This window comes from Silurus meridionalis, chromosome 20 (genome assembly GCF_014805685.1).
Source record: "Silurus meridionalis isolate SWU-2019-XX chromosome 20, ASM1480568v1, whole genome shotgun sequence".
Lineage (NCBI taxonomy): Eukaryota > Metazoa > Chordata > Actinopteri > Siluriformes > Siluridae > Silurus > Silurus meridionalis.
In genome coordinates, this window is record NC_060903.1 from 17,705,077 (window position 1) to 17,728,868 (window position 23,792).

The 23,792-nt window shown below is 39.2% G+C and overlaps 2 protein-coding genes across 6 annotated transcripts; both read right to left on the reverse strand.

The window, feature by feature from the left end:
* Positions 1–5,782: 5,782 nt before the first annotated feature.
* On the reverse strand, positions 5,783–10,489 carry dsela (dermatan sulfate epimerase like a). 3 transcript variants are annotated; one of them, XM_046876995.1, is made up of 3 exons: positions 10,042–10,489; positions 9,572–9,659; positions 5,783–9,478 (listed from the first exon to the last, which is right to left on the reverse strand). In XM_046876995.1, exon 3 carries the CDS (start codon positions 9,473–9,475, stop codon positions 5,852–5,854), a length of 3,624 nt encoding a protein of 1,207 aa, XP_046732951.1. In that variant the 5' UTR covers positions 9,476–9,478; positions 9,572–9,659; positions 10,042–10,489; the 3' UTR covers positions 5,783–5,851. The 3 variants fall into 3 exon arrangements, with proteins under 3 accessions (XP_046732951.1, XP_046732950.1, XP_046732949.1); XM_046876994.1 differs by having other exon boundaries at positions 9,935–10,489; XM_046876993.1 differs by having other exon boundaries at positions 9,572–10,489.
* Positions 10,490–11,538: 1,049 nt separating this feature from the next.
* Positions 11,539–22,764, reverse strand: tmx3a (thioredoxin related transmembrane protein 3a). Of its 3 annotated transcripts, none has more exons than XM_046877175.1 (16): positions 22,613–22,760; positions 22,431–22,485; positions 21,347–21,386; positions 21,131–21,254; positions 20,205–20,250; positions 18,991–19,071; positions 17,978–18,077; positions 17,057–17,134; positions 16,902–16,968; positions 14,374–14,472; positions 13,641–13,698; positions 13,496–13,549; positions 13,353–13,409; positions 12,254–12,383; positions 12,113–12,181; positions 11,539–12,004 (listed from the first exon to the last, which is right to left on the reverse strand). In XM_046877175.1, the coding sequence occupies exons 1-16, from the start codon at positions 22,641–22,643 to the stop codon at positions 11,810–11,812; spliced, it is 1,284 nt and encodes a 427-aa protein (XP_046733131.1). In that variant the 5' UTR covers positions 22,644–22,760; the 3' UTR covers positions 11,539–11,809. The 3 variants fall into 3 exon arrangements, with proteins under 3 accessions (XP_046733131.1, XP_046733132.1, XP_046733133.1); XM_046877177.1 differs by having other exon boundaries at positions 11,808–11,949; positions 22,613–22,764; XM_046877176.1 differs by lacking the exon at positions 13,353–13,409 and having other exon boundaries at positions 22,613–22,764.
* Positions 22,765–23,792: the final 1,028 nt, after the last annotated feature.

The window sequence follows — 23,792 nt, forward strand, 5'->3', positions numbered from 1 at the left end:
CCTGCGCATGAGAATAAATTTTTTTTTTAACATCCCATTCCAAATTTAGTTATCATTTATAATGTTATGTTATAATAAATTCAACCTCTTCTGGGAAGATGTTCCACTAGAGTTTAGGGGGAAAAAAGTGGTCAAATCAGGTACTGATGAAGGTGAGGAGGTGAGAAGGTGAGAAGGATCTCCTGGGGTGCAGTCAGCGTTCACATTCATGCAGTGTTCAATAGGGATGGAGATCTATAGCGGGAGATCTTTTACTCCAACCCATGTAACTCCCAGATCTTCATGAGGTTGGCTTTGTGCACTGGGGCACTGTCATGCTGGAACAGGTTTGGGTTTCCAAGTTCAAGTGATTTCATGCTACTGTATAATTGTTTACCTCCAACTTTGTGTAAACACATTTTGTATTAATCAATGCAAATGATTTTCCCCTTTTGCCAGATCCCTGAATTGTAACCTGATTGAACCAGAGGTAAATGGATCTCTATATGTGATTGTTTTTCAACAATCTTGGAAGGGGTTCCGAGTGAAAGCTGTAACAGTAACTTCTTAAATGCTCAATGTGACTCAGCACTTTTATAGAGAAGTTTATTTTCAACAACCTCATCATCAGAATCATCTCGCAGTTGGACACCCTGTCTCCATGTTTTCACAATAACGCTTTTTCCCCAAAGAGAAGTTTATCAAAGCATAGGTACATTAAAATCACATGACCCTCCATCCTTCCTCCTCCGTCAGACCTCTGTGGACTCCTTACTGTATTAAGCACAGCTCTCTCTCTCTCTCTCTCTCTCTCTCTCTCTCTCTTTCACGTTTCTATCAGCGTGCACTTTCCCAGGGCTTGACATTAAGAAGAATAAATGGCACCCGGTCTCACGACGCAACATAATTCATCAAAGTCTCAGCTACGGGTAAACTAATCACGCCGAAGACGTTTGGCACTCGGGGTGAATGTTCAAACACGAGCCCGGTTCCTCCGCATGCGTTACAGGAACCTCCGGGGAACGCAGGGGGTCTGGAACGAAACCAGGTTTAGATTCCCATCTGGACTGTCACGATTAGAAAGGATTGGCGTAATATAATTCCGAATGACTCATGCATAGACAGAGCGCGGGTTTACGCACTGCAGGCCTGCGACGTTTTATAGATTTATTTACTTCTTTTGGTTTTGTTTTATTTTGGAGGGAAACTCCATCCTGAGACACGTGTGTGAGAAACGTTTGTGGACACCTGAGCATAAGATCGGTGTGTGCTCCATTTTGAACCTCCTATTCTACATTTAATCTCCATTTGCTGCTATAATGAGCTTCTGGGAAGATGTTCCGCCAGATTTTGTGGAAATTCCTGCAGCCACAAGAGTGTTATTAAAATCAGGTACTGATGAAGGTGTTCACATTCATCCCAAATAGGTTTTCTAGCTCTATAGCTGGAGATCTTCCTCACACTTCCATCCTATGGAGCTGGCTTTGTGCACAGGAGCATCATCATGCTGGAACGGGTGTTTAAGAAAAGGAAATACAACTGTGGGCTTCCAACTTTGTGGAAACAGTTTGAAGAAGAATCACGTATGGCTGAAGCGGGTCTACACACCGAGTTGTGACTTGGTTATCTTGGTAAGAGAACATGATGATATTAGGATGAAGAAGTTGAAAGCTGATGTGTTTCGAATACACAGAACGTGTGAAGACGTAAGTATTAAAGCGTCGCCGCATCGTCCTCTGTAAGGTAGAGATGCTTCACAGCGACCGGCAGGTACTCACAGGGCATTGTGGGTAACATAGACAAAGGCGTAGGATGAAACAACAATAGATCAAAGTGCCGAAGAAGAGTTCATGCACAACTTAGAAGATCAGGTTTTAATTATAAAGCTGTAATAAAGGGTGTCTGCTTTTAAGAAGAAAAAAAAAAACATCTTAACACGATCTTCAAGAGCAACCTTCAGGAGACTTTATAATGCACCGACGTTATCACCTGAGGTGTAAAGTGATCCGAGGTGTACGCTTCGGAGTCGTGCCTACTGTGTACCAGAAGGTGTTAATGTAACACAGGTGATCTTGCTGCGAAACATCAGTAGCAACGAGCTCGATTAACGCAGGAAAAGCGCAGAACACACAGTTCAAACATCTTAGAATCAGACTGTATTTATAAATGTATTTATATTTAAGATAAAAAAAAAGCAGATGAAATTTTTAATAATTATTATAATATGTTCATCCAGATCCAAGAGCGAAAAACACGTCACGATACAGTGTAGAAAATAATCTGGACATTACATAATCGTCATAAATATAAGAATTTATAGATTGAGTAAACAATAACCTTTCGACATTACCTCTGAATATAAAATATCTTCTGAACAGAAAAAATCCATACCTGCTGTAAATGCTGAGAAAGACTGATATTAAATCAAACGCGGTGTCAAAGCGCCCTCTGGTGGACGAGGTAAAACATTGACGTAGCATTTACGCTATATATACAAAAGTATTGGGACACCTGACCTTTTCTGCCAGATGTGGTTCTTCTCCAAACTGTTACCACAAAACTGAAAGCACACAATTTTATTGAAGCGGTATAATAAAATTTCGGTTCCCCTGTGCGAGCTCCATGAAGATCTGGTTTATTTGTTTGGGAGAGGAAGATCTCCTGCGATAGAGCTCCAACACTACTGAACACCTTTGGGATAATTGGGAACACTGGCTGCACCCCAGGAGAACCTACTCACCTTCTCACCTACATCAGTGCCTGACTTTAGTAACACCCTTGTGGCTGATGAACACAAATGTCCACAAGCACAAACAAGAATCTAGTGGAACATCTTCTCGTAAGAGTGGAGAAGCAAATTGGGACTAAATTTGGAATGTGATGCTGAAAAAAGACATGGCAATACAATATAGTAGCAGTAATAATAATAATAATAATAATAATAATAATAATAATAATAATAATAATGACAATAATAATAATAATGATAATAATAATAATGACAATAATAATAATAATAATAATAATAATAATAATAATAATAATAATAATAATGACAATAATAATAATAATAATAATAATAATAATAATAATAATAATAATAATAATAATAATAATAATAATAATAATGATAATAATAATAATAATAATAATAATAATAATAATAATAATAATAATAATAATAATAATATACTAAATAAATCCTGGCAAAAATCTACACACTCACATTAAACACTTGACCACACAATATTAGGCAGATGGTCATAATGTTTTGCCTGATCTGTGTATCTCAGTAATGTTATTTATTATATCATCAACGTAAGATCTGATGTTTATATATGGGATGAGGGAATTTAGGACTTTATATAAAAAGCTAAACAATTGTTTTTTTGTTCTCATTTTCGAAACACTTTTCTAACTCTCGTGTCAATGCCAACACGTCTCTCAGCAGTGACCTCTTTGTTTTTTTCTTCCTTTACATTCAGGTCGGAACAAATCGCCTCTCCAAACCGGTCACATCCACTTCCTGATGTTTACGCCACCATTTAATGCAGCACTTAAGCTAATGTATTGCAGGTGCAGATAAATCGCATGAAAAAAAAAAGGCATTCCAAATGTTGTCCCATAACTGCAGCACAAATCCAAGTAGCAGATCTACAGAACTTCTCTCAGTTCTCCTCTGAAGAGATATCACTCATTTGATAACCACTTCCTGGTTGTGGATGGAAGATTTACGTTTCTACAGTATTGATTATTGTGTGTGTTCGTGTCACACGATAAAAAGTCAGCTACTGATGAGTGAGGAGGCCTGGAGTTCCATCAGCATGAAGAATTCATCACAGAAGCTGTTCAATAGGGTTTCAAACTCTATAGATCTTCCACTCCAAGCCACGGAAGGCAGATCTTCATGAGGATGGCGTGTTAAAACTCATTTCATTGTATATTATAGTATTTCGCTGTTATAATGTGATTTCTATTACTGTAATAAAAATAGAATTTTAGATCCAGCTGTGAGAAGCAGTGGTGTAAGAACGCTGAGACGTGGTATTATTAAAGGTCAGAGGAATGGAGAGAATGACGTACGTCCAGCTTGTGTGTGTGTGTGTGTGTGTGTGTGTGTGTGTGTGTGGTGTTCACCATGGTAACGCTGCAGTCATATCAGCACGATGTTCATCATCACAGGAGGTCCGAAGAACAGAAAAACATCTAATTTTCACTTGCACTGGTTAAACGCGTCTCGTCGCTTAAAACAGAACGAACCTCTGAGTAGAGTGAAGTGCTTTTGTCCTATTAGTGTACAATTCTTGCAGATGACAAACCGTGTTTTCTGAGCCGAGTCATATACGCGCTCCGACTCCGACAGCTTCATCGTTTTCCTCTATGAGAGGTTTTTTTTCCCCTGACGAATTGTACACTTATACTAAAAGTACATTACTTTCTATCATTTTAGTGCAGGAGTGATGGTTTCTCTACAGCCCAAATGATCGCTGGGAAAAAATTGCACTTTAAATGATAAATCTTCAGTGTTGTGCTTCACAAAAGAGAGAGAGAGAGAGAGAGAGAGAGAGAGAGAGAGAGAGGGAGAATAAAGCTGTTTTCTGCTCTGTGGATTATACAGGCCTCGATGCGCTTACTTTGAGATTGCTGTTGCGGTAAACAACCAGTGAAAACAGACAAATCAGAAATTGCTACATCTTGAAGTCTGGCCAATTTTTCCCTCGTTTTTCCTCTCGCTCTCCTGAGACGTTACAGCTGTTTGATTACAAAGCAAGTCCACAGCTTTACTCTCTGCAGAAACGTTTTTCACATGAGTCTCATCATGTTCTCCATAATACTCACAGACCTGGTTTACAAAAACATGCGCATGTCTAATGTGAATAATGTTTTTAACACGCAGATCATTAATTATTATTTTAACCGATATGAATATTCTGCATACTCATCAACCATTTGTTTATATTAATGCACTCGTTGGAATCCAGTTAAAGCTTTTGGGAATTGGTTCACATTAACTTTCACGATACAGACAAAAGTTTGGGGACACCTGCCCATAAGATTCTATTCCATCCCCTCCATCTTTCAGTCCAGATGTGCTGCTATAATAACCTCCTCTTTTCTGAGATGTTCCACTAGATTTGCGAGAACCACTATGTTCTGGATGTGAACGCTGACTGCACCTCAGACTTCTTCACCTCACCTACATCAGTACGTGCATCCAGTGAAACGTCTTCCCAGAAGAGTGGAGGTCTTCATAACAGTTAACAGAGACTGGATGTGGAATGGGATGTGACCACAAACTTTCACGAGGAATGTAGCTGGATTTCTTGTAGCTTCTTGTTCTTGACTTCAATAAGATGCTTTTTGGAAATAGAGCGATTAAAAGACACAAAGGTGAAAAATTGAACATGAGCTGAAGCACTTATGTCGTCATTGCCTGGACGTTATAAACTCTTCTTTTTTTATATCTTCCCAAAATATCCTGCATTTTAAACACTCCATAAAAGTCCCATAAAAGCAATCTAATCCTAAAACAATTTCATGTGAATTCCCATCCTCGGGAAACTCAATAAGATATTTCTCATAAAGTGAGTCATACAGCAGGCCTGCTTGTGCTGTTTTTTTCTCTCTCCTCTTTCTCATATACAGTATTTCATGTATTGGTACAAAGATGATTTAGTCCTCAGTTGACCTGTAAATGTGTGGGGTGCCAAAACTTTTGAGTCGTCATACCAGGGATTGAAACAAAACAGTAATAATTGCATAATAAACATCTACATTCCATAGAAGAAGAAAAAAAACACGATTTTAAATGTAGATATATTTTTTATATATAAACCGTTTTGCATTGATACAAACAGCAATTCCGTTTACTTCATACAGACACGTATCTTTTGTACTCGAGGACGTCCATGACGGTCCCACACACATGTTCTATAAGTCTAATCTGGTCAGGAGCCATGTTTTCTTTCCACATGTTAATTTTGGCAGGTGATACATCTCCTTCGTAGACTATGTGATACAGGTTCGTGGACGTGGCGAACGCGAGCTGGTTTACGGCGGCCGGAGCAACAGGGACGCCGAGAAACCTGTGTATCTTTTCTGCGGTATCTTCAGGAAAGTTCACGATGTCCTCGAATTTGACCTGTAGGTACGTGTACGAGGGCAAGTCGGCGCTCGCTCGGAGACTGGCAGACGTGTGAGCGAGCCAGAGATGAGCCAGCAGGAGGACAGGGTTAGCGTCTGGCTGAGCGAGGATCTCTCGTAACGGCTGAAATGCGGCGTCGAACCTCGTGCACGCCTGTCCTACCCTGTCGCTATGCTGGTTCAAAATGTTCAGCAAGTGTTTTCGAATGTTTTTGCTGGTGTAAAGGCTCGGCTTGCTGTTGTAGAGCATGAGATAGATCCACGCCCGGGGGTCACGCACTACTTGAACCGATCTCAACGAGTGTCCGATGACTTCTTGAAGGAATGGGAGTTTTAAGGACCAGCTCCCGCTGCGAAGGTTCAGCACAGGGCAGGCATTTGGGAAGTCCGTCAAGTGCTGCCTCAACTCCTTGATATACTCCACCTCTCTCGCTGCTGACCTCCTGTCTCTGATCTCGCTCACCTCCATCAGCAGCTTCCGTCTCTTCTTTATTCCCTTATTCACTGCTTCGATACTGCTCTTGTAGAGCTGAATGTTCTGCAGGTGCAGTCTGATACCATGTAACATCGAATGGAACCATCCTTGGATGGCTCGAAACTTTCCGTTCTGGGCATCCGCTCTGGACCACTCGCAAGCGTCTGCAAACGAGTCCGGAGCAAAACTGGTCTCAGGGATACGGAGGTAGGTGGAGGGAACACTAAGATACACAAAGTCGGAACTGTTGTCAAAAAGGGGTTGAAGGATCTCAGCTCCAGAGCCGGGAAGCGAGGTGACGATAATGAAAGGAAGAGGGTCTGGGGACTGATCGAGAGGGAACGTGGATCGAGTGACGGCTTCCTCGGAGGCACGGAGATCCCGCCACATGATGCCGCACAGCACCTCCTGACAACGATGAGACGTCACTAAGAGTTCAAACACCCAGAAAACTAGCACTGAAACGACCGTGCAGCGGATAAGTTTCCGGGAGGAGACGTTAAACTTTCTCTTTATGGTCAAAACCGCGATGGCAAAACATAGAATCCACACTGCGATGACATTGATCATGAAACCAAAGTTAAACATGGAGTCTTTTTTCTCTTGACTGGGTAGAACCTGAACTCCCTGACCAAAATTGATAATCCTGTGTTTATTCTCTGCTTTTGCGAATCCTGCGAAGCCTAAGTAGGTGAGTCTGGCACCAATGTCTTTGTAGTTTGTTGCTATGGACACGGTGGTCTCTGTGTCATTCAGGGTAAGTGACAGTTTAACTCCATTTTTGCTGTTGTCAACAAACCTGCAGTCTGATACTTTGACAAACGGGCCGTGCATCAGGTAGGCCACCCTGCTGACTACACCGTCCATGGAAAAAGTAACGTTTATGAACTGCGTCCACCTCTTTTTGAACTCCGCGACCTGTTCTACTTCTTGTATCCTACCGACGGGACTGGCTCCCTGACTGTCAAACCAAAACATCTCGTAATGAGCGTCCCATACGTCCATTAGCGCGCCGCTGTATTTATTCAAAGACCTGTGCGGGACGTATCTCAGGTCAATGTCAAGATTGTGGAAAAAGGCACTTACTGAGGTTAGGGGGGATTTTTCATGCTTTTCGACGTGATCTAACACTAACAAGGTTTGCGAGTTGAGCAGAACCAGGGCTCGATAAACACTAACGAGCTTCATAGCGGACGAGTAAGCGGACACCGCTTCGCCGCTAACGAACATGGTGTCCTGGTGCGAGGACGCCGCGATGACCTCACCTGCGCTGTCTCCTACTTCCTTTTCGCCCCATTTTAACCATTTGGAACATTCCCCTAGCTGCCCCTCCCATGGTGCATTGCACTGGCTAGTTGGGGAAGGTGCAAACACCAAGACGTTGTTTAGATAGCTGTATTTTGGACCGTACAACGCTTCAGAGACAAACACTTGTCCGTTTGGTGCAAAAGTGAAGGAGTTTTGATCCGGGTGCTCATGACCCGGGTTGAAGTTAGTCCAGCCGTCGACCCAGGAATAAGGCTTAGCGTGGACGATGTCGTACACCGCTCGTCCACCTAACTTCCCCGATTTAAAAGACACAAAAGTGTTGTCCTGCCCCGACGGCAACCCCGCGCCGTATGTCACCACCCCCCAGTTTGAAAAAACATGCATGTCTGCTTTCCCAAAATCAGGTGGCGGCTGAGGAGTGAGCTCTGCGTCAAACCAGATGAACTCGGTGTGTAAAGTAGCCCAGCGCTGCGCCACGGATGGAGTCATGGGCCCATCCTTGGGCCGACACTTTCTGATCTGCTGCGCCAGCCAGTTACCTGAGCCGTTCCTCAGAACAAACGCATCCAGGAACACCAGCTGACTCTCCGGCCCATAGAACCAGTTGTAGTTGGAATCTGCAATGCCCACGGTTCTTTGAAAACCAGGGAGCACGGTGGCGTAGTAGAACATGAAGTGAGCTCTCAGCCAGTTGTTATGCTTGTTGTCGATTTCGAAATGCCGCACCGCCAAGAAAACATACTGCGTGATCGATTTGGCCGTGTAGCTCCCATACGCGACGCCTTCGTCCAGCGAACCGTCTACAATGTGGTTCAGGAGAAACATGGTCTTTTCCATGTAGTTTACAGCGACCTGCTTCCACATCATGGCTTCACGATCTTTATGTACACCGGTTACGATAGCTCCCGTGAGCATGGCTAGAATGTTCGTAGTCTGGTGGTTTTGTAAAAACTGCCGACCCCAGCCTCTATGCTTGGACAGTTCGTAAAGTTCCGCTGTAACGGAACGTATCTTCTTGAGGTATAGAACCTTTCTCTGATTGTCCAGATAAGTATAAATGAAATCGTAAGCTGTAGCGAAGCCAGTGAGGGAATGGGATATGGGAACTTCATCGTGTGGTGCGCTAGTCACCATCCAATCTGGATATTCAGCCATACGGTCCATGTATTTAATTAAAAACTGGAACGCGGCGCCATCTTCAGGCTGGAGTAGGCAGTACAGCGCCAGCGGTGGAAGGTTGTTGCCATAAATCTCGTTCCATTTCTTTGCGAATTCCTCATGGTTCGTGGGTGGTAGGTAAAGCGTCGGGCTTTCGAGCATGGTCGTTACTGCGTTCCGTATAACTTTAAACACCTGTGCGTGCGTCCCGGCGGCTTTCTTTTTCAGCCGCCGCACTTCCGCCAAGTCGAAATAAAGGTTGGGGTGGACGTTCGACGCCATGTGAAATCCTCGCTCTGTCGTGGCGTTGGTGTCTGTATGGAAATCGGCTCGCTCGTCATGCTCGCTGGCCGTTCCGTATTTGCCTGACGGGTCAAATATCCCAGAGAAGGAAAATCCCAAGTTCACCAGACACAGCAGGAGCGCAGGCTTCACTACACATACAGCCATGATCTAAAAAACAGACGTGTGATTATTTTTTTTTTGTCTCTCTCTCTTTTTTTTTTTTACTTCAACAACATAAATAATCTTGTAACTTCTACTCACGTCTACGACAACTCCAGGAGATCCTACTTTGAGGAAGGAGGAATTTTACATCTGGGTTCTTGCCAAGTTCTTGGTCCAATCACTTGTTCTGAAGACATAAGGAGGGAAAAGTTCAAAAATGACAGATCTAGGTGGACCACCACCACCACCACCACCGAACCACCAGGTTTGTGATGATTTCCTTCATTCTAGATTATTCAAACGTGACCCCGTGTCAGTCCTGAACACTGCTTCTGAGGAGAAAGCTTCTGCAATGCATGCATCATCCATGACTGAACATGCCCATGTTCTTTCCTATCTCTCGTGTTGAATCCTTTTTCTTTGACACCACAAGTCCTTCACTTTCATCTGCTGATGTCTTACATGAACTGTCTCCATGGAGTCGGTATTTTTAAAAACAAAGAAAAAAACAACTATTTCCTGTAGGTGAATCTGAACCGGTAAATAAGTTCCTTCTGAGATGATCTCACGTTGCTGTTTTGGGTGCACGGCTCTGTTGCCTCTCGGTGATCACGTCTGATTTCGTTGTGCGCATGCGCGGCAACAAGTCCCTTTTATTTCGGCGTAACATAAACAAAAAGCCGAGAGAAATCGCTTTCCCTCGATTTTAAGACCCGCGTTTTAACTCACGGGGTAAAAAAAAACAATTATTTACCCCAAAAAGCAGAGAAGAAATCTAAAAAAAAAATATGCGCTCAAACATCAGAAAGAGGAACGATGGCGAGTGATACCCGGAAGTTACGTCCAGGCGAAACCGCAGATTAATGCGTGTATTATTAGACGCGAAATTCTTTGAAACATTTCATATCGTATAAATTAAGGAGTTTTTCGGCTTCTTTGTTGATTTAATATCAATTTCGTGCACCGATAGGAATTCTTCATCCAAACCGTGCATATTATTTCCTGTCGATAGGGGGCGTGTGGGGACCGGAAATGCATGTCCTCGTGACCTATGCTTTTCTGAGGAGGATAATTTATTTATTTATTTATTTATTATTATTATTATTATTATTATTATTATTATTATTATTATTATTATTATTATTAAATAATAAATTGTATTGCAGTATATTTATTTGTATTTAAAGAAAACATTTAAGTTTTGTGTATATATATATATATATATATATATATATATATATATATATATATATATATATATATATATATATATATGAGGCTGTCAAAATTAGCGCATTAATGCAAATGAATGTTAACGGCACTAATTCTATTAATGTGCGATTAACGCTGCGCATTTCTGTGACCATTTTTTTATTAAAACCTAAATAAATAAATATAAAAAAGGAGAAATTAAAACCTTTTTATTCATGACAAACCTTTTCTTTACTCAGGTATTTTTCAAAAACTCCACTTAAAGACATTTTAATCGCTAAACATTTGTTTTACCGATGTGCAAAGTCTCATATCATTAACTAAAACGCACACATCCGGCGATTAAAACCGTCCGTGAGGAAACATAGCAAAAGTTCTGTTTGGTATCCTGATGATTTACGTCATTTAAACCCCCATAATTACTTCACAACTTTTACAAGAATATTCAGATTTCATGCTCTATTTTGATTCGGTTTCAATAATAATAAATATTCAACTGAAATTCTGCATTAAAAAAGCACAGTGCACTGTATACAGTTCAATTAAACACTACATTTACAAGCTACATCATACAGTTACAATAATAAGTTACCTTCTAAAGTGGCTAGAAAGAGCGGTGAGGAACCAGGTCACTTCGTGGCTGTTTCACAACATTAAATGTGACTATAAATGCATAGAAAAAAAGAAGTCTGCTAGTGTTTGGGAAATTGCTGTGCTTTTAAAGGAATAAAACACTTTAATTTGTGATGTTTTGGGGGATAAAAGAAATTATGCATCATTACACCAGACTGTCCTTGATTATTTTCCCATAATACTCCCACGTTACTCAGAACAATGCAACAAAAGGCAAATAATACATTACGAGTGGGTTTTTATTATCAGACTTTGAACATATGAGATTCCATAAACGAGGGATGAATTGTAATTCGGTAAACACTGGTCTCCTGCAATGGTGCCTGTTTCATTGAGTTATCCGCTGTTACACAGTTAATTAAACTAATTTGTCAACTAACAGCCCTTTGCTGAGTCGATGAGTGTGTGTTAGACCAGAGAAAACAGGAAAATGTTCAAGGTAATGGCTGTGAAGAACCAGAGCTGGGATCCACTGCAGTGTTTGTGGTCCGTTTAATCTTTTTTCTTGGCTTCCGAGTGTTTCACAGCTGCTCTCTTTCTGCGAGTGACCACAGGATGAGGGCCATCATCTGCTTTTTCATCATCTACTCGCTCGGCCGTGCAGATTCCCGTGGCGACGAATCCGATCACGACTAACGGCAAGGAAATAAGAAAACACGTACCAAAGGGAGATGATGCGAAGCTCGTCTGAGTGAGAAGGAGAACTCTCTTAGAGATCAAGTCAAATATTTACTTCACTATTTGTGCAGCGAGAAGCATCTTCAGTTCACCTTTATTAATAATGCAGAGCCTCACCTTCAATGCGGATGTCGCACGATAATAAAGTCTCTTTATCCGCTGCAGGAATCCGTTTCCTCCGAACAACTGAAACGCACACAATTCGTGTTAAACGTGAAGCTGAGTAAAGATGAAACAGTACAGTGGAAATCACCAGACCTCAGATCTTCCAGTCAGGATGCTATTGAGGAACTCGAGAAGCTCTTCAATGGTCTTAACTGTGGATCCAGGAAGATAATATCCATCAATGGACATGTTCAATACAATGATTGAAGGCACTGGCAAGTCGCTGAGGAAAGGAAAACAATGACACTGATGATTATCGTTACAATATGCACCATCAACAGAATTTCCAAAACATTAAAAAACCTATGGAAGATAAAAGCTAAATCACATAAAATCTACATGTGCTCATGGTGTGAATCCGTAGCTCATATCCTAATCTTCTGGTCAAAACCATTATGAGAAAAACTATAAATCGATTTCTGAAGCTTATTGTTAAAGCCATGAACTTGACACAACCACCGTCCCATTCATGAGAGCTAGAAGTGTCAAAGAACCACATCCCCACAGTGATTACATCCTCAGAAGCTCTGTGAGACACCAGAAGGTATTGGTAGACCTCAAGTGGCATGTTCCTTAGCTTCAGATCTACCACCATGAGACCACACATTGTTCTGCTGTCTGCATTCTCCACACAAGTTGTCCTGCTGAAGCTCACTGCTCTTTTGTAAGAAAGCTTCTGGTCAGCGAATGCTAGTGGGCCGGTTTGAGGTTGAGATGTTTGCCAATAGATGTTTAACACCAGGGCTTTGCCTCTCAGTGTCCGTGAGCCCTCAACATGTCAGGCACTGTAGGAGAGGCTCAGAGCTTACGTTCATTGGAACAGTAGCTAGCTAAACATCTGGACACAAGCTGGGGTCTGTGTAGCCTGGAGGAGGGGGTATGAAAAATTCCTAAAAATTCCAGGAACGTCACGGATGGTGGGTTTTAAAGCATCAGCAGATGTATTTACTGAGATATATCTTGCGCCATGTGTTCATGTCAGACCTATGATATCATTTATTAGGTTAGGCAACTAAATACTTTTTTTTGCATTCAAATTATTCACCTACATTTTCTTTTGCAATTTCTATTAGTTGAAAATTATACTTCTAATGTCCAGTTTCACTCCAGAATTCAAGAAATATCAAAGAAATATCAAAAAATCCATAACTGCCAACAAAGTGGCTCCCATAATCAAGCTCCTCCTGCTCACCCCATTATGACACCATTGATGTAGTCGTTTCCATCCACGTAGCCAAACTGAAACTTCCTGTAATGCACACAGTCGCCATTTTTATTTTTTTACACCCAAATCCTCCATTATCTTGGCAGTTCTTTATTTCTTCGCCTACTCACGTGCTGTACTGCTCGCCGTGCTCGGTGGCCACCTTCTCCACCAGGCTCTTATAACTGTAGATATTAATAAACATTATGAGCATCGTAGTGTACAACTCAACACACAGCATGTGATACTTATTAGTGGAGAAATGTGCGGTTTTACCGAATACTTTCTGCAGATGGGTTTTTTTCATCCACCACGGCTACGGCTACAAGTTTCGCTGTGAGGAAAATGCAGGACACAAAATAATGAGATTATCTTGACGTCTGGAAAAAGTGAAACGTGTTTGTAGTGAACGCAACGGACCTTGCGTGCACAATTTTCTTTCAACCCGAAATGAACTAAAATTCCTATATGATTTGGAACAAATTCAGATGTTATCCTGCATATGTATGTTGAGGAATGACGATGACAAATTCACAACTATTCGGTGATAAAACATCAACGTAGCCAATGCAGCTACCAAAGAGACAAACTCTTCCAGGGTGTCAAGTCAGTGTACATTAATCTTAATTAAACATCCATTTTTTGTTGTAATTTATGGAATTGGACGTTGTAGCTCAGTGTTTAAAATGCTGAATTTATGCTTGGAAGACTGTGAGCTCTAATCTGGGCACTGACTCTGCTGGGCCCTTGAGTAAGGCCCTTAACCCCCAATTGCTCAGTTATATAACAGATAATTATAAGTCTCTTAGAAAATGGGCGTCTACCAAATGTAAATTTGTTTTACTTTGGTCAAGCCATTAAATTTTACGAAAAGTTTTCAAAAATGTTAGTAATCGTTTGTAGACTATTTTTTTTGCAGACGCTGTTTGCGTTGTTTTGGATATTAAACGACTGCCACCTTTGCGACGGTGTGAAATGCTAAGCATGTCGTGTTAGCGTGCGATCATACTTCGTTCTCCCATCTGATACAACGAGAAGCTGTCCATCAGGAAATAACGAGGGAAACGTTCTCGCTCCACCCAGGAGGATAGATTGCCTTCACGTACCTCTGGATGAAACAAAACAGCAAAGGAGAAGATTATATAGAAATACAGTAAAGCAATTTTTTTTTTGACAAGTTGCTTCATGTGAAAGTTCACTAAAAACCTGCTGCTTCAGAAGGTTGGGTGTTTAAGCACCAGCACTGTTGAGTTGCCAATGTTGAGCCCTTGAGAAAGCCATAACCCTCTCTGCCCCCGGGGTGCTGTATTATGGCGGACCCTGCACCTTAACCGCAAATTCCTAACTGAGAAGTTACGAAAAGGAAGAATTTCACTGTGCCGTAGTGTTCTTTCTTTCCGTAACAACAACAATGCTCTAATAACAGTCCAAGCTACTTACAGCTAATATTTACTTACAACTTAATTAGTGTCGCTGCTATCAACAAAAAAGTAATGGATGGGAAACACTTATACTTAGGAATTTAGTTTAATATATTTTATTTATTTTATTTATTTAATAGGAATTTAAACAAACCAAACAAAAATTAAAAAATGTTGAAATTGTTATATAATAATAATAATAATAATAAGAATAAAGTTAATGATCTTTGGTGCTGTGATAAGAAAATAATTTTACGATATGCTTCCAAAAGATTAGTAATATGTATTAGTTTTTCAAATCCTTTCTCTGGGTTTTAAAATTGTAATTAAGTGAATAAACAATTGAAGGGAAATATTTTTTTCTAAGTAAATAATTAAACCTTTATTACATGGTTATTCTCCAATTCGCTGCTGTTACTATTTGATTCATTATTATTTAAAGTTGACATAATGGCTGTAAATTTATATAGTGTATAAAGACGTCCTCGAGCAGGTAATGGGATCTGATCCCCGTCTTATCAAACGGTCTTTTATTACCAGCAATGCCGCAGCTGGCAGCGATTAAAGCGGCGTGTCGAGTAAACAGTCACCGATGACTTGAAACCACACAAGGAAACAGTTTTTTTTAGAAGCAGGATACTTTGTTTAAGTCAGTTGACTCAGAGGGCGGATGAGAGATGAAGCCAGACACAACTTTTGCTACGGTTCAGGTGACGACGTGTTTTTTTTTGTTTTGTTTTTTTGCTGATGATACGCCGATCTCTGTGAGAAAATAAACACAGATCAACCTGATATGATGGCGAGAGGAAATACGTTTTTAATTAAAAAGTAAACTGTGAATATGTGGAAGTTTAAAGGTATGTAAACAGAAGTGGAATAAAAATGTAATAAATGTAGGTTTAAGTGAAGTTACTTTCCATATCGGTTCATTTGTTGAATTTTTTTTATCGATTTTTATATACATGTAAACATTGTATTTGTCAGAATGCATTTACTTTCATGTACATTTTTTTATATTTTTGTATATACATGTATTTTTTAATATTGTTTCGGGTTTTTTTGCTAGTTTTTTGTTTTTTATTATGTGCTTTTTCATTATATATATACTGTATATATATATTTCTGCACATTTTTTGTCTATGCACTGCATTTAGTTTTTCACCTTTATTCGCCGGATTATTTTATTTCCACATTTTTATCCTATTTTTTGTAATAAATATAACATGATTGTCTCAGATGACTGGTTGATTTTCAGACCAGTTCAGTAAAAAACATTGTGATCATTGTTCACATTTTGTAACAGGATTTATCTTAAATCAGAGGTTTGATTTTTCTCGAATTTCTGGGTTCTAAATTTCACGTATCATTCGCGTGATCGTATGTTACGAGAAATGCGTCTGGGGTGATGTGGTGTTCGATCGTAGATGGGTGAATATTTAAAAGTGGTGTATTAACGGTATAAAGGGTGAACTGTAGTCTATTAGCTTAATATAATACAAAAAAAAGTCAAATAAGCCAAACTGGTTCTTCAGGACTGGTGAAATATCGCTCTAGAAGGTTTGTCCCATTCGATACCAGTGAAGTATTTGCTTTGCTAATATTCTTAAGACTCAGCAAACGTAAGGCAGAATAACTTTGTCTCTTTTCGTAGGAAAGCGAGTTCTCTGTTGGGATGACGGGCGCTAACTCGCGACTCTGGCGCCGATGATGGACGTCCTGACCATCCACGTCGTGGTGAACTCCTCCGACATGGCTGTGTTCCGCATCCAGGTGCGGTGCTCAGATCACTTTCTGCTGAACTTCTGGCTCCAGAAGGTGTTCTATGATAACGGCGAGGTTCAGCAGACGAGCGTCGTGCTGCAGGAAGACGGCCACGGCGTAGACTTCGTTCTCAGGGTGCTTCATCGCTGCTCACGCCTCCCTAACGACTACTACCTGAGCCCGTTCCTCGTAACCCTCTGTCTCGACGCTCTGGTTTTTCACTACCAGCTTCCTCCACAGCCCAATTGGGACGGCACCATCCGAGAGGCGCTGAGAGAAAACCGGTTACAGCTGACACGCCATCGCACGATGCCCTAAAACCGACCGGTTAAAAAAGTTCTGAAGGAGTTCTCACCGTCATAGACGACGTACGATCCGTCTTTGAACACTGCGACGGAGGGGACGTCCTGCAACGCAACTGCCTGGAATTCAACATATTTTCTTTTCAACAAATCAACTCAGATATGGAGCTTTATACCGAGTGGAAATGTGACATAAAAAGGTTTTCACCTTTGGGAGGACGTCCGGGGGGGCCGCGAAAAAATAGTTGTGGATGACAAATTCAGACGCCACTTTATAAAACTGACCCTGAAAAAACAGACATAAAAAAAATGACAACTTTTTTTTTCCTTAAATTTCTTCCTTGTGGACTTTGTAAATAGCTAACAGCTACTTCATGCGTGTGTGTGTGTGTGTGTGTTTACAAGATAATAATAAAAATACGCTCACATGAAATAGATTCCAAACTGCTTTCCAAATATAGTGCTGTATAAAACTTATTATAATGTTACGTTATTCTACTGTGCTTCGTTCACTAAATATTTATAATATTACACAAACAATATACAGACAAAAGTTTGTGGACACCTGAGCATAAGATTGTGCTTATTTTTGTACTTCCCATTCCACATTAAGTCCCTTATTTGCTGTGATAATGAGCTCCACTCTTCTGGAAAGATGTTCCACTAGATTTTATGGAGATTCATTCAGCCATAATAGTGTTAGTAATTTCAGGTAGTGATGTGGGTGAGAAGGTGAGGAGGTGTTCAATAGGGTGGAGGTCTGAGCTCTATAGCAAGCTAATCAAGATCTTCTACTCCAGCTTTTGTAAAGAAGATCTTCATGAAACTGGCTTTGTGCACATTGCCATGCTGGAACATGTTTGGATCTCCCAGAATTTCATGCTGCATCCAAAGACGTCCGATCCAATTGTATGTCTCCAGTTTGGTGAAGAACCACAAATGGCTGGAAAAGTCGTGTTACAGTTCTCGAGCTGGCTCTTATGGAAAATCTTGCTGTAGTGATGCTCTAGTAAGTGTCACACGTTTTCAAAGAAATCTGGATGTATTCCTCGAACGTTTTGCCAAATATCGTGCGTTTTAACATCATGCTTTCTTTTATCATGCGAAAAAATACCTGCAGAGGCTTTACCTTAAGTGGTGACCTCCCTCCGACGTAGAGGAAGAACAGCTGATGGTGGCTCAGGGCGTGCTGGAAGAGCCGGACGCTGCTCAGAACCCTCACGAAGGGACTGCGTTGAGCACAGATGGAGAAATTATTACACTAGTGTATTATATAGAAGAGTGGACTGACATTAATACTGAAGGAAGATTCTCAGAAGTATCTCTACTGTACATCTACTGTACATCATTTAAAGACGATATGCAGGGAATAAACCACTTTATATCACACTGATGTACAATTAGTTGGTTCCATAACAGCATATCCGTGAGTCCTTTTATACTGTAACTATTTGTCAGTACGGACTATTTGTTTGACTTTTCTCAGCCCATAGTTAATATTGTAGAACGTCTATGAGGCCAGATCCTGGTCTCATTAACATTATAGCGGCTCAGATTTCTCTCATTAGCGTCGCTCTTTTCACTCTCTTAAACAATGCAAACAAAAACTGTTATTAAGCACTAACACTGGAGACTCCTTCCATAAAGGTTCATCGAAAACGTAATGATCCACCAGAAGATGGTTTTCTTTCTTAAACATTGTCAGTTATTATAGTTCGACTAATTCTATTTATTCTGATTATTATTGTTGTCGTTATTATTATTATGAATACATTTTCATTTTATTGTGTTCACCGTCACTACACAAAGACACAACATTAAATAGAAATGTACCATTGAAGCATCTGAAGTTCAGAATCAGAATCAGGTTTTTTGGCCAAATGTGTTGACAGAAAGACACAAGGAATTTGGTTCCAGCTGTTTCTCTCAAAGTACAGACATAAATAACACTATACATTCAGCTTGGACTTTACGAGACAAAACAGTCAAGACAATGTGAGACAATGTGGATTTAGAATAACAGCCCAGATAATGATGGGTATGTTTTGTATTCCTTTAGCAGTGTGAAAATAGAAGTATTTAATAAAATAAATAATATGAACCAGAACATACAATAATGTTAAAAAAAGTTTCGATATTCACCCAGATACCCTGCTGGCGAACTCGACGATGGCATCTTTAGTCCTCGGGCCATTGAAGTGAAAATACTTCTCTCCTTTTATACTTGTAGAGAGATAACAAAGCATAAAATACAATTATAGAGCGATTACAGCGTGCAGTATTATCCTCGGACTAAAATAGCTCACTTTGTTGCTCGATGACAAATCGTTTGTAAATGACTTCAAGCGAGAAGTAGCAGCACTGAGATTGCAGAAGGTTTCGATATGCAAATGAGCCTGGAAATGGTCTGAAAAACATGTTTGTGTGTGAACTATAGAAAGAAAAAAAACATCTCAGATCTTGAGTGTGAGTTCGGATGAATTCAGCAGATAATTAGTTTGGGTCAGATAATAATGAGTTGCAAATATACATTTTGTCCATATCTCCGTCCTGTAGTGTGTTTTTTCTGCTTTATATCCAGTTTAAAGTGATAATACAGCATGCAGCTGTACTGTTTTTCTCTCGCTGGGTTTTTATCCGATGTTCATTTCATATTTTCACAGAAGACAAAAAGGAAATGATGCACTCACAAACCCCAACACACAAATTTCAAGTAAAATTAATATTTATATACATATTATATATAAACACACATATTATGGGGTTGTATTTTCTAATTCCAGTTCAAAAAAAAGAAAGGAAAGCTTGAAATATTGTGTAGGATTTCCTCACAGACCCCTGTAAAGAGGGGAAATCTTATCTTTTTCTAATTTTAGATGTTGCATGATCTATTTATTTAAATTAGTAAGACGAGAAAGTCCTTCCATTGAACCAGAATGAATCTTCTGAAGAGCCAAGCTGTATTATCGTACCTGCTTAGGCGGTCTATTCTGCGGTGTGAGCCGAATACGGCGATGAATATAAGAATGGGGCTGATCGGAACCCCGACTGTTTCAGAGCATGTGTCAAAAAAAGTTTTCTAAAAAAATGATGCAATCTTCGACAAGTTCAGAACAAACTCGAGGCTGTTTGCATCTGTAGCGGGTAGAGTCTCGCGCTGGTCTAATTTTAGAGAGTCTCACCTTCGACCGGCCGAAAGGTGATGTTCTACCTGAAATTGAGTTCTGTCACCGCAGAGGAAGGAAAGAATCCTGATAAAGAAATGCAAGGCTGGAGATGTGGTAATAGTTAATTTCTTATTCAAAATGATATTTGATCAACATAATCCTGAGATTATTCTGAGATTATACACTTACAAGATTATAGAAGGATATCCATGAATTTTAAAGTCTGTCACAGCATCTAAAAAAAAAGACAGGAACAAGAATTAAAACCACTTTGATACTTGAGTTTTTAATTAGTTAAGGGAAGGTGACTTTTCTTTATAGGGCATTAATAGTGCATTAATAGTGCATTGTATTAATAGTGCATTAATAGTGCACTTGCAGCAATTTCTTAACCAGGATGTTGTTCCACCTGTCAATCACTGAGCCATTGACCAATCATAGGTGTCTGTGAGCTCATGTATGAGAAAGAGGGCAGATAGTTTAAGTGTGTTATGAACTCACAGACATTGGTTTTGAGTGTGTAGACAGACGTTCTGTTTCATTTGATAGGGAATTAGCATGTGTCCAAATAAGGAAAAAAATGGGTGGATATATTGAATAATGCAAATTAATTTTTATAACCGTAAGTGTTACAATAAGGTGAAGTCTGTCCATATTGTTTCTTTATGGAAGTTTATATTATAATAATTTCAGGGCCAGAAAAAAGGAAAGTAGCAAAATCTTGGTATTGCATGAAAGCATTCCAAATTATTTTATATTATATTATATTATATTATATTATATTATATTATATTATATTATATTATATTGTATTGTATTGTATTGTATTAGTAAATATTGGTTAAAGCCTGGAAATTCTTTTTGAAACAAACTGCAAAGAAATAATTGAACTCAAGTTGTTAATGAAAATGCTGACTGTCCATCTGGTGCTTAATGAGAAGAAGCTTATTGAGGAGCAGGAGCTCTTTACTGAAGGCTTTAGACTCTCGTAGCTAATCTGATTATAGAGTACATTATAATGGCTATAGACTGTTGTGAGACAATGTGGTTGGGTATTCAGGGATTATTTCATGGATCTGATAAAAAAAGTTATTCTCGTGTTTATTGTGACTCACCGGCGTAAACAGTGGTGTCCATTTTGCCCACGTTGATGTGAGAGCCTTGACTCTTCAGCTCAGCAGCAACGTCGTACCAGATCAGCTCGAAGGTTTTACAGTATTCACACCATGGAGCGTAAAACTATAACACATATCAGATCAGATCAGATCAGACCAAGAACAGGCTGCATGTTCTGCTTGAAATAAAATGCTGGAATTAAAAAATGCACTTACTTCGACCAGCCAGGGTTCACTCTTACGCATCTCATTAAATCTATATTTTCAGAGAAATATGATATTATAACTTTACATCCTGCTTTTGAATAAACACATCACGTACATAAACATTCCAACCTTCAGTAATGAAGAGAAAGAAGTTACACATTCAGCCACTTGACGACTACTACTACTAATAATAATAATAATAATAATAACAATAATAATAAACTTTTATAATTAATTTTTCCATTTAAATGTAATTATCTGTTACTTTATTATTTTAGTGTTGTATCAGAGTTGTATTAAAGCTGTATTAGAACTGAATTAGAGTTGTATTAGAGCTAAATTAGAAAATTAGTTGTATAAAAGCTGTATTAGAGTTGGAATAGAGCTGTATTAGAGCTGAATTAGAGTTATATTAGAGCTGTATTAGAGTTGTATTAAAACTATATTACAGTTGTATTAGAGTTGTATAAAAGCTGTATTAGAGTTGGAATAGAGCTGTATTAGAGCTGAATTAGAGTTGTATTAAAGCTGTATTAGAGTTGTAATAAAGCTGTATTAGGGTTGGAATAGAGCTGTATTAGAGCTGTATTAGAGTTGGAATAGAGCTGTATTAGAGCTGTATTAGAGTTGGAATAGAGCTGTATTAGAGTTGGAATAGAGCTGTATTAGAGTTGTATTAGAGCTGTATTAGAGTTGGAATAGAGCTGTATTAGAGCTGTATTAGAGTTGGAATAGAGCTGTATTAGAGTTGTATTAGAGCTGTATTAGAGTTGTATTAGAGCTGTATTAGAGCTGTATTAGAGTTGGAATAGAGCTGTATTAGAGCTGTATTAGAGTTGGAATAGAGCTGTATTAGAGTTGTATTAGAGCTGTATTAGAGTTGTATTAGAGCTGTATTAGAGTTGTATTAAAGCTGTATTAGAGTTGGAAAAGAGCTGTATTAGAGTTGTATTAAAGCTGTATTAGGGTTGTAATAGAGTTATAATAGAGCTGTATTAGAGTTGTATTAAAGCTGTATTAGAGTTGGAATAGAGTTATAATAGAGTCGTATTAGAGTTGTATTGATGCTGTATTAACACAAATTCTGATGTACCTTTCATCGAGTTCTTCGACATATGCAGCTGCAAGAGTTATGCTCACTACAAGCCCTGCGAGATCAACAAATAAAAATAAATCAATTTCACAGTAGACATAAAAGCAGTGATGAATTTTGCCAAGTGTTAATAAATGTCACTCGGTGCTCTGCAGTCTAGCACTGATTTATTTTTAGCCTACCTGAAAAGATGAAGTGTCTGGCGGTTGTCATGGCGTCTGATGATGAAACAGAGTGTGTTGGAGAAGGACGGAGATGTGGCAATGGCTATTAGGCAGAACACTGTTACTGACCCAGTGACCAGATTAGACCCGGGGATTAGTGACGGATGAGGCCTTGAGGCAGCTCTTTGGTCCTATTGTGCGTGCCTGTGTCTGTGTCTGTGTCTGTATGTCTGTCTGTCTGTCTGTCTGTCTGTCTGTCTGTCTGTCTATCTATCTATCTATCTATCTATCTATCTTGTTCGATTATTTTATTTCTATATAAATGCATAATAATGTATAATATATTAGTACCAAATGTATTGTGTATCTTATTTTTTAATAGGTAAAGCCATTGAAGGTGTGTTCTCGAAAAATATACATGTATGTATGAATTATTTTGTTTACTTATTTTATATTTATTCTGTATTTACTTATTTATTTATTGTACTAGAATAATTAGTAGTAAGATCGTTCTTGTTCTTCATGTTTATGAGACAAATAACAGGGAAAAGTTGAACTCCATACTTCTGCACGTTTTTCTGTCCATCTGTTAAATTCTGTTTTGACCAGTAGATGGCGCTGACAACACACTGTTCACAGTTTGACATGCTGCCATGAGAATCACATGAAGTGCAGCATATTTTGAGTTTCACATCTGTATAATGAATAAATAACAATTATTTTAATTCACACAAGATTTTAGAAGCTTTTTAACTCGTGTGGAAAGATCAAGCCATCATTACGGCCTTTAAGTTTAAGCTTTGCAACTGGCTCAATCCAAAATGGTTTCCAAGTGCACTACGTAGGGCGTAGGCGCCATTATAGTACAGAACAAACAAGCACGGTCGTGTAGTGCGCTTTTATAGGGAACAGAGAGTATTTGGGATGCGGCCTTGAAGTGTACAGCTAAACTATGGGAGATAATTTATTAATGTTAATATTTTTAAGAAATATTTTTTTTAAAAAGCCTAACCTAATTTTAAATAAAGTTTTTTTTTTCTTACGAATTTTTAACACGTTAATGCAAGTTAAATATTACACGTTTATTTTTTCCGGGAAACGTATAATAATTCATATATAGAATAAAATGTCTCCTGAAGTACCTTTCTGGAAAAGAACGTCGTTTTTTTATTCACATTAATTCATTTTTAACGCATAT

Coding starts and splice junctions, on each gene's coding strand:
- dsela (XM_046876995.1), bottom strand. CDS start 9,475: ATGGCTGTATGTGTAGTGAAGCCTGCGCTCCTGCTGTGTCTGGTGAAC.
- tmx3a (XM_046877175.1), bottom strand. CDS start 22,643: ATGACAACCGCCAGACACTTCATCTTTTCAG. Junction 19,072..20,204: donor GGATATCCTTCTATAATCTT/GTAAGTGTATAA, acceptor TCTCTCTACAAG/TATAAAAGGAGAGAAGTATT. Junction 12,384..13,352: donor ATCAATGGTGTCATAATGGG/GTGAGCAGGAGG, acceptor TCCTTTCCTCAG/CGACTTGCCAGTGCCTTCAA.